This window comes from Megachile rotundata, chromosome 9 (genome assembly GCF_050947335.1).
Source record: "Megachile rotundata isolate GNS110a chromosome 9, iyMegRotu1, whole genome shotgun sequence".
In the NCBI taxonomy this organism is placed as follows: Eukaryota; Metazoa; Arthropoda; class Insecta; order Hymenoptera; family Megachilidae; genus Megachile; species Megachile rotundata.
In genome coordinates, this window is record NC_134991.1 from 8,141,517 (window position 1) to 8,158,041 (window position 16,525).

The 16,525-nt window shown below is 33.6% G+C and overlaps 2 protein-coding genes across 5 annotated transcripts in view; one reads left to right on the forward strand and one right to left on the reverse strand.

Annotated features, from left to right (window-relative positions):
- LOC143265178 (uncharacterized) overlaps positions 1-16,525 on the forward strand; it is a 430,584-nt gene that overhangs the window by 291,786 nt on the left and 122,273 nt on the right. The gene's annotated exons all lie outside the window — the stretch shown is intronic.
- LOC100874902 (glutamate receptor ionotropic, kainate 2) lies at positions 1,553-16,518 on the reverse strand. 4 transcript variants are annotated; one of them, XM_076535663.1, is made up of 17 exons: positions 16,348-16,492; positions 13,742-14,487; positions 13,580-13,661; positions 12,631-12,789; positions 12,338-12,519; positions 11,695-11,852; positions 11,397-11,538; positions 9,852-10,154; positions 9,558-9,776; positions 7,981-8,187; positions 7,814-7,898; positions 6,828-7,104; positions 6,385-6,583; positions 4,118-4,361; positions 3,183-3,298; positions 2,666-2,815; positions 1,553-1,809 (listed from the first exon to the last, which is right to left on the reverse strand). In XM_076535663.1, exons 3-17 carry the CDS (start codon positions 13,647-13,649, stop codon positions 1,627-1,629), a joined length of 2,694 nt encoding a protein of 897 aa, XP_076391778.1. In that variant the 5' UTR covers positions 13,650-13,661; positions 13,742-14,487; positions 16,348-16,492; the 3' UTR covers positions 1,553-1,626. The 4 variants fall into 4 exon arrangements, with proteins under 4 accessions (XP_076391778.1, XP_076391777.1, XP_076391776.1 ...); XM_076535662.1 differs by lacking the exon at positions 13,742-14,487 and having other exon boundaries at positions 4,118-4,343; positions 16,378-16,518; XM_076535661.1 differs by lacking the exon at positions 13,742-14,487 and having other exon boundaries at positions 16,378-16,518.

Here is a 16,525-nt window from a genome sequence, read left to right on the forward strand (position 1 = left end):
GCTGATCTAATAAAGTATTGCTATTTAACGCGACTAACGTATTTAACCGATTTAACGATCGATACGTGCATCCTGTTATTCGATATTTATGACCGTTTGCTAGATCATGCTTGCGTTTATTATACGATATCCGAGGCTGAAGTTTCTGTCGCTGGTTTAATGTATTTAATTTAATCCTCGTTTGCCAAGGGACTCCGTGCATTTTATATCTCTGCAATGATACTCGAATCAAACAGCTAATTATTCTACCTTTCCGATCGAATGAGCTATATTTGTAACAGATACTTCTGTGTTTATCTGTAACGTCGTAAATTGTACTTTTTAGTATGCTGATATTGATGTATCCTTTCGGTGTTTATGTGTGAAGACATTTTATGCGAAATTATTTGGTTTTATGTAGGTGAATGATTAGGTTTTTTTGCTATTTTTAGGGGAAATATTTTTGTGTAAAATGTGGTGGAAATTAGGTATATTGGATAGATATTTTGGGAGTTGGGGATTTGGGGATTTAGACATGTAGGAGTTTGGGGATGTGGAAATATTGGGACACAAGAATTTGGGAATGTAGAAAGGGGATATAGGAATTTAGGGATGTAGAAATTTGAGGTCATAAGAATTTGGGGATGTGGAAATTTGGGAACTTGAGAATTAGGGGATGTAAAAATTTGGGGATGTGGAAATTTGGGCACGTGGGAATTGGAGAACGTAGAAATTTGGGGACATGGGAATTGGGACACGTGGGAATTGGGGGACGTAGAAATTTGGAGACATGGGAATTTGGGGATGTGGAAATTTGGGGACTTGGGAATTAGGAGATGTAGAAATTTGGGGACAGGGGAATTTGGGGATGTAGAAATTTGGGGTCTTGGGAATTAGGGGATGTAGAAATTTGGGGACAGGGGAATTTGGGGATGTGGAAATTTGGGGACGTGGGAATTGGGGGAAGTAGAAATTTAGGGACATGGGAATTTGGAAATGTAGAAATTTGTGAACATGGGAATTTGGAAATGTAGAAATTTGGGGACATGGGAATTTGGGAATGTGGGAATTGGGGAATGTAGAAATTTGGAAATACAGAAATTTGAAAATATAGAAATTTGACAACACAGAAATTTCCAAATTTCCAAATTAAGAAACCTACTAACATGAAAACCCAGAAATATAAAAATTTAAGAATGCAAGAATTTCATAATTCATCACCAGCGAACGTATCGAACAAATATTGATCGACATATCAAGAATAATGTCCCAAGAACATAGTTTCACTTTCCAGCATAAAAAGTGACCACTAATACATAAGCAATTTCGACTAATGGAACATTAATGTAGAATGTCGTGTGTGACTTGTGAATTTAATGCATAGCGTGACCTCATAATAGGCTGCATCCAACTTTATGCTTCACGCTTTTATATTTCATAATTCGCATCTCACACTTCATCTTACACTTCACGCCCTTCATATTTCACATTTCAGTCGTCACACTTAATCCACGCTGCTGATATGTTATTTCGTGGCCATGAAACGAACGGAAAAGCAATATTTGAAACAGCATTTATGAATTTAAACAAACTTTTTTTATTCATTTATTTGGCTATAGTTTAGAGGATGTGTTTAAATGCAATTGTCTATTTCTCTTCGGAGTTGGGTATTCTGATTTGTGGGATGAAACCGTAGGGAGGTGTACAATCTCGGGTACTATCTTCTCGGCTTCGGTTCGACGAACCTTTTCTTCTTCGTACTGGTTTCGATGAGCTACTGCATTTTACGATGAACTTTAATTCGGCTATTAATTCTTCTGTGAAGGAAACCTAAAATAAAAATGAATTATGTTAGTATGTGTGCTTAAGTAATGTTGAAGCGTGGAGGATAGTATTAAAATTTTTTTATTTCTAAACTTTTTAATTTTGATATTTTCGAATCTTTAAGTGTTCGAATCCCTAAATTCCTGAATTCCTGAATTTTCAAGCTCCTACCTCTCAAAATTTCAAAATTTTTAAATTCCTAGATTCCCAAATTTCTGAACCTGCAAATTCCTACATCTTCAAATTCTGACGTTCCCCAAATTACTACGTCTGTAAATTCCGACATTTCCCAATTTTCACATTCCAAAATTTCCACGTTCCCAAACTCACATATCTCCAATTTCCACGTTCCCAAATCCACACGTCCCCAAATTTCTATGTTTCCTAATTCTTACATTTCCAAATTGCTACATTCCCAAATTTCTGCATTCTTGAGTTCTCACATCCCCAAATTCCTACATCCCTAAATTTCCACGTTCTCAAATTTCCACATCCTCAAATTCTAACACTCCCAAAATTTCCATATCCCCAAATTCTCACATCCCCAAATTCTCATAGCCCCAAATTCTCACTTCCCCAAATTCCCACATCCCCAAATTCTCATAGTCCCAAATTCTCACTTCTCCAAATTCCCACATCTTAAAATTTCCATCTCCCCAAATTCCGACATCCCAAAATTTCCAAGTCCCCAAATTCCTGCGTTCCCAAATTTCCACATCCCCAAATTTCTAGTTTCTAAGTCCCTGATTTCCTAAATGTAAAAATTCCGAAATTGATCCATCTTAAATGGACTGTTATAATTAAACCCACTACTTCTCCACACTATAATTGATTGAAGTTGAAGTTGTCCAGTAATTCTTACGTTTTCACGCGCAGACGTGCAACCAATCTCCCATAGAAATTCGTATATGGTGTAGAAGAATGACAAGGCAACACCTACAGTTAATACTAGAAACACTCCACCCACATTGTCGATACCCAGTTCTTCCGCTGCGCTTTGACCACCATCTTCCTACAAATCATTTAAAAACAACAAATTTATTATACGAGTCGTACATTCTCTTTATTGATAACAATTCAGAATGTTAATTTCATTAAAATTGAAATTAAACAAGGTTAAGAAAATATATATGCATATTTGCATTTGTATTTTGGACTGTTTTCTTCATTTATGTGTACTGTTCGTTACAAATTTTACTGTGTTAATATTATAATTTATAGGTGATTTGTCGACTGTGTTACATAAATCGATTGTTTTAGATGGGAGAAGAAATGCTTATATTGTGAAATATACAATTATCAGACTGTTAAAATTACAATTAAATTACAGTGAACTAAAATTATCAGGTTTTTTTTTTATTATTTATATTAGTACGTACTCGACATTTCCCTCCTCCACGTTTCTGCGTCCACCATTTTGTTTTCAACTCTGTGATCAAGCCACTTTGTTGCAGCTTCAGTACGGCAGTGTTCAAAGCGTGACGATACGGCGCATCTGAAATTGTTAATTACATTCGTACATTATGTATTTATATTCGTCTTATATTAACATACGTAACGAAAAATTGATTGCTGTTTAATTTAATAATTTTATAATTCTATCAAAGAAGTAAACCTGGTAAAAGCAGTGCAACATTAATAAACAACAAAGTGATTTACTCCATTGCAAATTGAAATTCTCTGCTGTTCAAAATTTCAAGAATTCAATCTGTTCATATGTTACAAGCAATCATGATTTATCCAAATATTGAAAGCAAATATTATTTGCTTGAATAATACAAGAAATTATAATTCATTTAAATAATACATGAAATTATAATTCATCTAAATAATATATGAAATTATAATTCATCTAAATAATACAAGAAATTATAATTCATTTAAATAATACATGAAATTATAATTCATCTAAATAATACAAGAAATTATAATTCATTTAAATAATATATGAAATTATAATGCATCTAGATAATACAAGAAATTATAATTCATTTAAATAATACATGGAATTATAATTCATCTAAATAATACATGAAATTATAATTCATTTAAATAATAAATGAAATTATAATGCATCTAGATAATACAAGAAATTATAATTCATTTAAATAATATATGGAATTATAATTCATCTAAATAATACATGAAATTATAATTCATCTAAATAATACAAGAAATTAAAATACATTTAAGTAATACATGAAATTATAATTTATCTAAATAATACATGAAATTATAATTTATTTACTACATGAAATAACTTGTTCATTTATAAAAAGAAAACTTTCCACAGGGATTAGAGAACAGTTCGTACCTTTCTTCATAGCGATGCCATAACCCTTCGCATCAAGAAGACCACCAATTTGTGTTACGTTGCAATATCTTTCGGTGATGTACTCAATCGAACTGGACTCCATCAGGAACGCATAGTCCTCCCTCAGAACCTTCTTCAATCCCGAATCGTTATCCGGAGTTAGGACGTCTGCAGCGTTCGCCGTCATGTATTCGAACATCTCCTTGTACGTCGAGTAGTTGGAATCCTTGGAATGTGCATAAGTCTTTGAAAAAACTGTATTAAAACGAGTGACTACAAGTTTTCTTTGCCTAATGTTAGTAAGCAAGATTCAATGGGAACTAGTGAATTTCTGTGGAAATTCTGCAAATTTAATTGTAATGGCTATTATATATTAATAATGGGTTCACAAGTGAGTAAAATTCAATGGGGACAAGTAAATTTTTATAAAGAGATATTGTGCAAATTTATTTATTATGATATATGAATAATGGGTCCACAAGTAAACAAGATGCAATGAGGATTAGTAAATTCTTGCAGATACTAAATATTGTACAAATTTAATTACTATGGCTGTTATATCAATGATGGGTCAGAAATTAAATATTATTTAATTAAATAATCAAATTAAATATTAACTATTATAAACTAATTCTAGGGATGATGAAGCTTCGCATATAAACTATTATCAACAAGCTTATTAAAATATTTACATAATTAATTTTTCGTAAACAAAGTTTAATTATTTTAACACTGTTAACTACAAGGTACACTATTTTGACGGAGGTTGTGAAATATTTTCTAAGCAAATGGAAGAACTGTTTTTGAAAATGGTGTTCAATATAAAACAAAGGAGATTATGCAAACATTACTTACTAGCGATGTAGATTATTAATCTCAATTTCACAACTGATGAGTTGTGCTCAATTTTCAATTTTTGGTATGTATTGATTATTATGTTAACAAATATTGTTCATCAGATATAATGGATCGGGTACTGAGTTTAATATAATGCAAATTAATTATGCATCGTTTGATAGATTTAAATCGCTATCAAATGAATATTCAACTCGAATAATTGAATGTGGTGGATTGAATTCAAATAATGATTATAGAAATTATTGTTAGAATGAAAAGTAAAATGATTTGAAGTGCAAAATACATCCTGATCTGAAATTTAATAATTTAGTTCAAAGTTTGATCTTAATATTTTTCAACATATTCAACATTTCAGATTTATAATTACAATTTACTTCAATTAAAATAAAATTTTCTAAAGCACAACCCTTCTAATAAAGATTGTATGTTAATAATTTAGAGTCCAAAGTATGACCTTAATATTATTCAACATATTTAACATTTCAGCTTCATAATTACAATTTAGTCGAAAGAAAATAAAATTTTATAAAATACGACCCTTTTAATAAAATCTAAATATTAATAATTTAGAGTCCAAAATTTGACCTTAATATTTTTCAACATATTCAACATTTCAGCTTCATAATTACAATTTAGTCGAAAGAAAATAAAATTTTATAAAATACGACCCTTTTAATAAAATCTAAATATTAATAATTTAGAGTCCAAAATTTGACCTTAATATTTTTCAACATATTCAACATTTCAGCTTAATAATTACAATTTAGTTATATAAAATTAAAGTTTTATAAAATACGATCCTTCTAATAAAATCTGAATGTCACAAAATATAAATTTAAATTTTATAAAATATACATTCACTCATTTGTATATGAAAATTTTAATAATTATAGTTATAATAAAATGTCCAAGAATAAGTACACCAATTCTAAATTCACTACTAGTTAATAACAATGAACAAAGCAATTTTCCTCTTCCGACAACGACAAATTTTACCGACACCTTCCGTATTTCATATGAACTTTGTCTCATAAAACTGTCTGGATCCTACGAAACTCAAATATTGATAACTGTTCCAACTACGATCAGGAAAACCACAGTTCGGTATTGTACCTCAGAAGTTAGGGTAATTGAAGCGTAGATTCAGAGAGGTTAATGGTCCGAAGTTAAACGAAAGCTGTTCGTATTATAGTTCGTTCGATTTGGAAAATTAGAATGGAAAGCATTGCTACGAGATTGAAAAGTAAATATTTCTTACACGTAAAACAAAGTACATCAGATGCTGTAAGGATCCTGCAAAATTCGTTACTGTCTAATACACTAACGATTCACGGCAGATTCATATTTAAAATACGGCATATATTTTAAGGAATTGTTTTCATTTATTATTCGTGGAGTAGTGTACTTACTTTGAAGAACATGAACGTGGAGCCTCCAGTTTTTGCTCCGTATTTGATAGTCTTCTTCTTTGCTAGTTCTTCAACGTTCGAGAAAGGCGATACTAAAGTTTCGACGGTCAAAAACGCCGCCAAATTCGCGGTGTAGGAGGACACCATTATGAGACAGAAGAACCACCATGACGACGCCATCATTCGCGTTGATAATCCTCTGGTCACAGAAAATCAAATTAGTGCATAAAATAAATTATACAATTTATTATAATTCAATTATGAGAAAGAATGCAAAGATTAACAAAGTTTAAAATTTCGAAATCTTGAGAGTTTAGAATTTTTAAAACTTGAAAGATTAAAGAATAACCTTGAAACTTAAAAGTTTCTCTTTGATTTTCTAATTTTCTAATTTTCAATTTCGAATACTTGTATAATCGAACGAAACAGAAGATTCAACTTACATCGGCGCAATTTCGGAACCTTGCTGCATAATACTACCGATGGTGAACCATAAAGCATTCTTAAAGGTAAACTGGTTCTCCAGCTCCTCGGGCTCCTCGATGCAAGGATACGGATTGTTCCACTCTGCAGGGCACATTCTACCAATCACGAATAATGCCACAGATACGAGTATGTAAGCTCCAATTAGATACCACCAAACACCAGCTGAGAATGGTGATAAGAACGAAAACAGACTGGGTGGCGTTTTCTTCGGTTTTCGGTACAGGATACTTATTCCTACAAACATAAATCCAAATATATAATTCAACACTTTAATACTTTAAAAAATGATCAAGTTGGTCAAATGATGAATTCTGAGGTTTCTTATTTTTATTAAATTACAAAATTTGTTTTGGTGACTTTTTTTAAACGTATGTTATTCATGTATTTACTAGTGCACATCTTATTCTTTTATCTTATTGATGTACATATGTATTAGTGCATACACTAATACATATTTGATTAATTAATGATTTCATCCTTTCATTACATTGATGTATGTATTGTTTTATGCTCCTACTTTATATCCCTGTGTAGACTGTAGTGTGTATTTCATTCGTCAATTCTATTTATGTGTGTCCCAGTGTATCTTTATCCTTATATTTTCTTCATATATATACCAACATATGCTCTCTTCTTTTGCTCCAAAATAAATGTGTGCCAAAAATGTTCTATCCTCTAGTTTTATTTAAATGTACTCATACTAGTCTACATCTTATGAACCACATTTTCAATTAAAAAGTAAGAGTACATTACATCCATAATAATTTAAGCTTGCATTCCTACATTCAATGACTCAAAAAGAATTAGTTTCCACAAAAAGATTCAAATATCAAGTAACATATGTTCTATTTTATCCTACATGCTCCCAAAACAATTCTGAACACCCTATACACTCGTTACAAGAAATAAAACATCAACATAGCTTGATACGAAAGAGCCATACCTAAATTCATAAACGGCATCGTAAAATCCACAGCAGCTTCCCGTTCGGACGTGATAGTTAAGTCCGTGATCGCCAGATGTGCCTCCTGCAATAAAGTTTAATCTGAAGTTGTATCTCAAAATGTGTCGCTTTATTTGAGCAGCCGGTATGATGTAGTAACTACTAACACCAGCGATTATTTTTCCGAGCATTCCAGACCATTTCTTGGTCTTAGGAGAACGCGAGCCGTAGACATTGTCAGCCTGCACTTCAAAAGTATAATTGAAACCGAGCATTTTACTCAGTTCTTGAATAATATCGATACCGAATCCTTCGTATCGATCGTTTCCCACCATCGTTTCCGCTGACTGCTTTAACATACCGTACGGATGACTCTGGAAATATGCGAAAAGAACGAGTGGATGAGTACTGTAGAAAAGTGCTGATCAGACACATTCATCAGACGCAGATGTTTGATAGTTGTGGTGTCGTGATTAGATGTGGATGTGGAAAGTGTGTAAATGGAGAATGTGGTGATTTGAGGAATTTGGGATTTGAGTAGTTGGGATTTGGCTTGGGGAGGTACGGATTTGGTGGTTTGGGAATTTTTAAAGCAGCGAATTTATGTGAGAATTTTGGAATGTGAGAATTCGGGGACGTGGAAATTTGGGGATATGAGAATTTGGGGACGTGAGAATTTGGATGCGTGAGAATTTGCATGCGTGAGAGTTTGGATGCGTGAGAATTTGGATGCGTGAGAATTTGGGGACGTGGAAATTTTGGGATGTGGGAATGTCGGTATGTGAGAATTTGGGGATGTGGAAGTTTGGGGATGTGGGAATTTGGGGGTGTGAGAATTTTGGAATGTGAGAATTCGGGGACATGGAAATTTGGGAATATGAGAATTTTGGGACGTGAGAATTTGGATGCGTGAGAATTTGGATGCATGAGAATTTGGATGCGTGAGAGTTTGGGTGCGTGAGAATTTGCATGCGTGAGAATTTGGATGCATAAGAATTTGGATGCGTGAGTATTTGGGGACGTGGGAATTTTGGGATGTGGGAATGTGGGGATGTGAGAATTCAGGAATGTGTAAATTTGGGGATGTGGGAATTTGGGGGTGTGAGAATTTGGGAATGTGAGAATTCGAGGACGTGGAAATTTGGGAATATGAGAATTTGGGGACGTGAGAATTTGGATGCATGAGAATTTGGATGCGTGAGAGTTTGGGTGCGTGAGAATTTGAATGCGTGAGAGTTTGCATGCGTGAGAATTTGGATGCGTGAGAATTTGGGGACGTGGAAATTTTGGGATGTGGGAATGTCGGGATGTGAGAATTCGGGAATGTGGAAATTTGGGGGTGTGAGAATTTGAGAATGTGAGAATTGGGGGACGTGGGAATTTGGAAACGTGAGAATGTGGGAACGTGGAAATTTGAGATTGTGGGAATTCAAAGACGTGGGAATTTGGACATGTAGAAATTTGATAATGTGAGTATGTAGAGATTTGAAAACCTAAAAATTTGCCTAATACATAAATCCCTAATTATAAAAATCTAAAAATTTAATAATCCCTGAAACTGAAAATTTGAACTTCCATTAACTCAGAAATAGAAAAGAGTGTTATAACCTAAAAAAATGAATAAATCTTAAAATCTAAAAATTTCAAAATTTCAAAATCTGAATTTCAAAATTCACCCTATATAAATCAGACAATCTTCGACATCAAAATGCAATACGTATAAAGCATGAAGCTCCTCACGTACAATAGCAATGAGCACAATGAACGTTTTATTCTGCAGACTGAATTCAATGTCCGAGCTAGGGGTATGAGCTTTCGGTAGCCATTGGATGGAATTTGTGCTGTTCCATATTCCAATTTTCTCCAAACCTGTTTCCGTCACATGTACGATATCCAACTGGAAATCGCTTCGAAACCCAGCTGTGTCGAATTTGATTAATCCAGTCAATCCCTCCATTTCGGTCTGAAAAAGCAATCAATTTTTAATTGCACAGAAACACAACGATAGAGACCGATGTTTTACTCCAGAGAGACTTACTAGACGAATGAAATTGCTTAAACTAGAACCGTGTTCCCAGTTCGAGGTATCGTTGCATGTTAACTGTTTAACGTCGCCTTTGACGGCGTCTTTCAGTTGTTTGAAGCCTCTGGCGAAAAGTTGTACAGCATCGTACATGAGGGCGGATTCAACTCTGAGCTGAGAGGCGTCATCGAAGCCCCATTCATTTTTGTGCATTTCTACTACGTTTGTTACTACGGGATTCTCTGGGTCGATCAGACGAACTCCTGTGAAATTCACTCCTGAAAATTGGTATGGTTCGAGGTCTATGGTCTGCAGGTCCTGTAAAAGGGAATGAGTAGTTAAATTTTGTTGTGAAGGTGGGATTTGGGGGTTTGAGAGCTTAGGAATTTGGGAGACTGGGGATTTGGGAGTTTAGAGATTGGAAACTTTAAAGATTTAGGGATTTTAGGGATTTGGAATTTTAGAGATTTATTAATTTAGGGATTTGGAAATTTAGGGACTAGAGAGTATGGAGAATTGGGAGTTTAAATATTTGAAAATTTAAAGGTTTGGAAATTGTGGGATTAGGGAGTTTAGGGATGGGAATTTTAGAGATTTAGAACTTTAGGGATTTGGGAGTTTAGGGATTTGGGAGTTTAGGGATTCGGGAGTTTAGGGATTCGGGAGTTTAAGGATTGCGGAGTTTAGAGATTTGGAATTTTAGGGATTTGGGAGTTTAGAGATTCGGAACTTTGGGGATTTGGGAGTTTAGGGATTTGGGAGTTTAGAGATTCAGAACTTTAGAGATTTGGGAGTTTAAGGATTGGGAAGTTTAGAGATTTGGAATTTTAGGGATTTGGGAGTTTAGAGATTTGGAACTTTAGGGATTTGGGAGTTTAGAGATTTGGAACTTTTAGGATTTGAAACTTTAGGGATTTGGGAGTTTAGAGATTTGGAACTTTAGAGATTTGAAACTTTAGGGATTTGGGAGTTTAGAGATTTGGAACTTTAGAGATTTGGGAGTTTAGAGATTTTGAACTTTAGGGATTTGGGAGTTTAGAGATTTGGAACTTTGGGGATTTGGAAGTATACGAATTTAGAAGTATGGTGGTTTGGGAGTTTAGAGATGTGGAACTATAGAGATGTGAGACTTTAGAGGACTCTGAAGGCTTCAAGAATTTTAGGTATTTTGAAATTTGGAACTTTTGGAATTCAGAACTTCAGAGACTTGACACATCATAGATTTGAGAATTTAGTACTTTAAAACTTCAGGGACTTTGAACTTTAGGAATTTGTCATTTAATAAATTTGAAAATTTCAGGATTTATAAATATAGTAATCTATGAATATATGAATTTGAAAATCTACACAATTCAAACTTCTTGAAACCACACTTTACAGACTTAACTATTTGCGAATATAAAAGTGTATGTTCAAAATATATTAATTATTTAGAATTTTCAATATCTTACTTTTTGCTGATTGCAAATATAAATCGACTTGCAAGTACTTTATAAAAAATAATTTTTGGTCCGCAATAATAATAAAAATATTTTCTATAGTATATTCAAGTAAATTTACCAAAGAAGTAACTATGATTTTATTTTTTTCCGACAAGACTCCAACTTGCTGCGCTTGCTTTAGCACCTCTTCGAGACGATTAATGGAACAATCGATAATGATGTTCTCAATTTCTGCGTCCTTAATCTCTCGTATTACTTTTCTGGAAAAATTGAACACCGCGACGTTATAATTAACGTGTAATATAAACATTGATTATCTCTCGTGATTTATTTCCCAATTAATTTATTTTGTCTCAGTGTTAAATCTTAATCCAAGTAAATCGAGATAGTCTTAATTAGATATTTTATCTTCGTACCTGTAACTGGGACCTGGTCCTAAATGGTACAAGAAGATGGCGTGACTTTTTGCATCCCAACGTTCCAGCAAACGATGAGTTCGAATTAAACTGTCCGTACTTTCATATAATATTGCAAATGTTTTCCATTCGTAATCGGTTATCATATGATCGAACACCTGATGACATTTCAAATATTTCGTTGACAAATATTCTGACAACTATTTTATCGATTAGTAATTTTACTAACTATTTCATTAATACGTATTTTTGATCAAAACTAGTATGAACTAGTATGAATATTTTATGAACTTTATGGAAATTATTTCGATTTTAGAATTTAAGCGATGTTTAGATTTAGCAAAAGCTCCAGCTTTCGCTTTTAAGTGCATCTACTATATCATACTGTATTATATGTCAGAAGGTTTTGAATTAATTTTTGAAATTTTCATACACAAAAGTATACTAACGTTGTTTCAATAAATGAACTTTTACTACTACTAATCATAATAATTATTCTATTAATTATCATCACACATATTTCCTAGTTCTGCTTAAGGGTTTAAGGGGTAAACTGACCAACACCTTGATCAGCTCCGAAAGTCTTTATTTTTGCAAAAGAAATAAATCCTAAAACTTCAATAAAACGTTACATTTTACATACCAACGACAGGGTTTCTGCATGGGGAAATAAATTAATCCCTTTGCCCCGAGGTTGCGAGGCCTCCCATCTGCCATAAATATGTGGCATTTCCTTGGTGTCGCACATGCTTTGCACGTGTTCCGAGGTCATCTTATTCTGGGGCCCGAAAATCGCCGCGATTTTCATGTCCAACAATTCGCATACTGAACGTGTACCACGTGGTCGATCGAATCGAAAACATAGAACGAATGACGTACGCAGAACTGTGTTCGAAATAGAGCGGCTTTGAACGCGGATCGTCGATTAAACTGTACCTGTTTGCGACACCTCAAAGGGGTCTGTTCCAACTTCTTTCGATTCAGCCACGAGAAACACGTTCGAGAACTCCTCGTTCTTGTGTCGTTCTCGGTTCACCGTTCTCGCAGACATTTCGAAGGTGCGCTGAATTCCTTCGTCATCGTCGAATAATCCTCCTAAAAGACATGGTTGCAACTTTGTGCGTCAATGCACTGCCGATAGGACTCGTTACCCACATGTTTTTTAGTATTTTTTATTTTTTAAGGTAGGGCTTCTGGAATTTTGGGGATTCAAGGTATTCTTGGGAAATTTGGGAAGTTTCTGGGATTTTGGGGATTCTTGGAAAATTTGGAATTTGCGAAATTTTTGGAATTTCGAGAATTTCTGGGATTTTGGAGATTATAGGGGTTTTGAAAATTCTTGGAAGATTGGGACTTTCGGAAATTTTTGCAATCCTGAGGATTCTGGAATTTTGGGAATTTTTAGGTTTTGCAAATTCTTGGAATATTTGGAATTTGGAAAATTTTTTTGAATTTTGAGGATTTCTGGAATTTTTAGGATTTTTTAAATATTTAGAACTTGAGTGATATTAGGAATTTTGGAAATTTTTTGGATTTTTAGAATGAAATTTTTGAATATTAGAAATTAATATTATACTTCAATATTCGAAATAAAATTTTGAATATATTTGAAACTTTGAGTATTTTGCTTCTTTACAAAATTGTAGTAGACTTATAACTCTTAGCAGCAAGCTCAATCCTCTATTCAGAAAGGATAAAATTTTATACAAAACCAAATAACTTACGAAATATATGTATAAGTAATGAAATATAATTTCAAACTAACTTTTTACAAAATCAAATAGTAACCCACCAAATAAATAATCGATAGAATTATCACAAACCTAATTGAACTTTTCTATTCCAAAAATAGCAGTGCCCAAAAAAGAATCTATATAACCCTTACCTATATGAACCCTTTTGGGAAACGCCAGAACGCAGGAAAAGAAGATCACCGGAAGACACTTGACCAGCATCTTACAGTCATTCTGTGCACAGAGAGCGAAGATAAACACGCATTAAAACGAAACAGCTGGAGTTGAAAACAACTGCATTCGTTGATGCTCACAGCATGGCGGACGTCCGCATAAAGCCTCCCAGAGAGACTCGATTAGCATCAAAGACAGCCAGACTCGGAGGATTGACGCGAATTTATTTGCAATATGATCACACGTTGCTAAAATCGATTGCTGGGATTTGAACGAGCACTTAACCGCGCTAGACGTTGTATAAACGAAACGGAAAGCATTACGCGTTCGAATTCTTGGCCCGCGTAAATATTTAGCCGTCCAAAATCAATCCTCCAATATTGAGTTCGGTTATTTATTTGTAGGCGGTTCCTTTCAGCAACGTCAAATTCTAGTCGACGTCGGTTTATCCTCCCCTAGGATTTCTGTTTTTCTACCCTTCGGTGACGAATCTTTACTTTCTATTTTACTTTGCTGCTTTTTACCTCGTTTAAAATTTTACTTCAAGTTTTACTTCAGGAACGTATTTTACTTCGGAACTGAATTTTTTTACAAAGTTTACGAAAATAAATTTTACTTTGAAATTATACTTACAGTGCATTTTATTTTACTCACTGTTTTTTAATCTGGGTTCAATTTTATTCGATCAAGACACTAAACTTGATTTTAACATTCTGGACTTTTTGTGTTTTCGAAATTCTGAACTTTTTCAATTTTTGTACTGTTTTATTGGATTACATTTTGTAAATAAATTTTACTTTTATAATTTAATATTTTGTCAGGCATCGATGCTTTTTAGGTTAAGTGTCTTTCAACGTAGGTACACGACTTCGTACATATTCTGTACCTAAAATATATGTGTAATATATGTTAATTTTACATTATGTATAACTACAAATGTGTACACTTTTATGACTTTTATGTGTACACTTTTATGACACAGTACTCAATAAATTTTATCAAATAGGAGTATCAATTCAATGCTAATACAAAGATTTTTTATTGTGTATTTTTTACTCGAAATCTCTCCTGAATATCAGCAGGCATACTGTTAGAATCAACATCGTTCATTTAACTACTAGACGAAAGTTTATTGACTCAAGATTTCGCCACTCCAAACGTTGAACGTTTTGAGCATCGATAAACATTGATCGTCGATAAAAATGAAGACAATACTGTTAGCACAGATTAATTTTAGACGTAGTGATTTTTACCGATGTCGTGATGAAGAAACACGAGACGAATGGCAAAGAGTGACCAGTCGCATCGCGAAACCACACGCGGTCTGTCGCGTTCTTTTTCATTCATTCGACCGCGATCCGTTGTTCTAGTAACGTCGACTAAAATCCTGCTCCGTGTCAACGTGCCATAATTAGCTTGGAAAAAATTGAGAAAAATTTTTGAAAGCACGCGTTACGACGTCCGATATATATTTAGACGCAGAACGTAAGCGTCGCGACGCCGTCGTTGGCGATAAACTCTGTGACACAGTTTTCATCGAATTGCATACAATTAATCGTGGTTTCGTACCGAGAATCGAACGCGTGTTCTAATATAATCCAAGTGTTTCCACGAATTGTCGTGCAGTGTGTTTTCGAAATACGCTGTTCTGGTAAAAGCTTTATGGTTGGTTTAATCAGTCTTACAGCGGCCATTATTCTGAAGTCCATTTCGAGTATTCGGTGAACGAACACTGTTGGTGATTTTATACTGTTGCTATTTAACAATAGTTGATACTATTTAATAGTAAACGGGGAAATAGAGTGTTATTGTGCTGTCTATGTATTGTTGGAAATTGAACGTTTGAGGACCATATCTGTTATTGTATCAAATGATATAAAATAGAAAATTTAGTAAATTTATTATATTAATAATACAAGATAAAAATACCTGCAGTTAGTTAGTGTATTATTGTGCTTATAATACAAAGTAGTAATTTGAGTTTGATTTTTAAAAATAAAATTATTATATTTATAGCGTGAAGTAGAAAAATGTATGATTGAATATGAGAATTATTTAATACACTAATGATATGGTATTACATTGTAAGAATAAATTTGCAAATTATTTATTATATCTATAACGTGGGGGAGAAAAATAAATGCATGAATTTGAAAAACTGTGATGCCTTACTATATTAAAATTCTGTATGTACGATATTAAAATACATATTATTTACTGTAATATGTACTGTGTTAAAATTGTAAAGTTAGACTGAATTTGGGACTTAATTATTTTACCTATCACAATTACATTATTCATGTTGTGAAGTGCAATTTTAATGCTCGAATTTTGGAATCAATAATCATGTTACTACACTAAGAATCTAAAGTACTGAACTTAAAGTTATTTTCCAAATGTCATAATTATTACTAATATACCATTGTACCTATCACTATTATATTTCAATAATAAAATAAAAAACTGAAAGCTAAAATTAAAAATTCATTATTCGCATCCCCAATGTGTCTTACAGTAAAACTTGACACAGTCAACGCACTGAAAAGTGCAGAAAACTAAGCGCAAGAATAAAAATTTGAACAAAAATTTTTCCTACAAACAAATAACGAGAAATATCAATGATTGCGAATTAAGGGAAGATCGAGTCGGAAGTCCGAGAGTAAACTGTAACACGGAGGGTCGTAAGGAGAAAGGTACGAAGGGTCGAAACGACCATCCAACGTACATTGAAGGAAAAAGAACTTACCTAAAATTACGATTACGTGCGGTTGGTTACCTGGAACGGAAGTTTGCCAAATGTGCTTTTCAGAACCTCGCGGCTAGCACTCGAATTCCGAACACCGTTGCCCTCGAGTGCTTTTTCACTGCGCACACGCGGACTCCCTTCCAAACCTCTTCTCATTTCCACACCGTAACATGGCGAA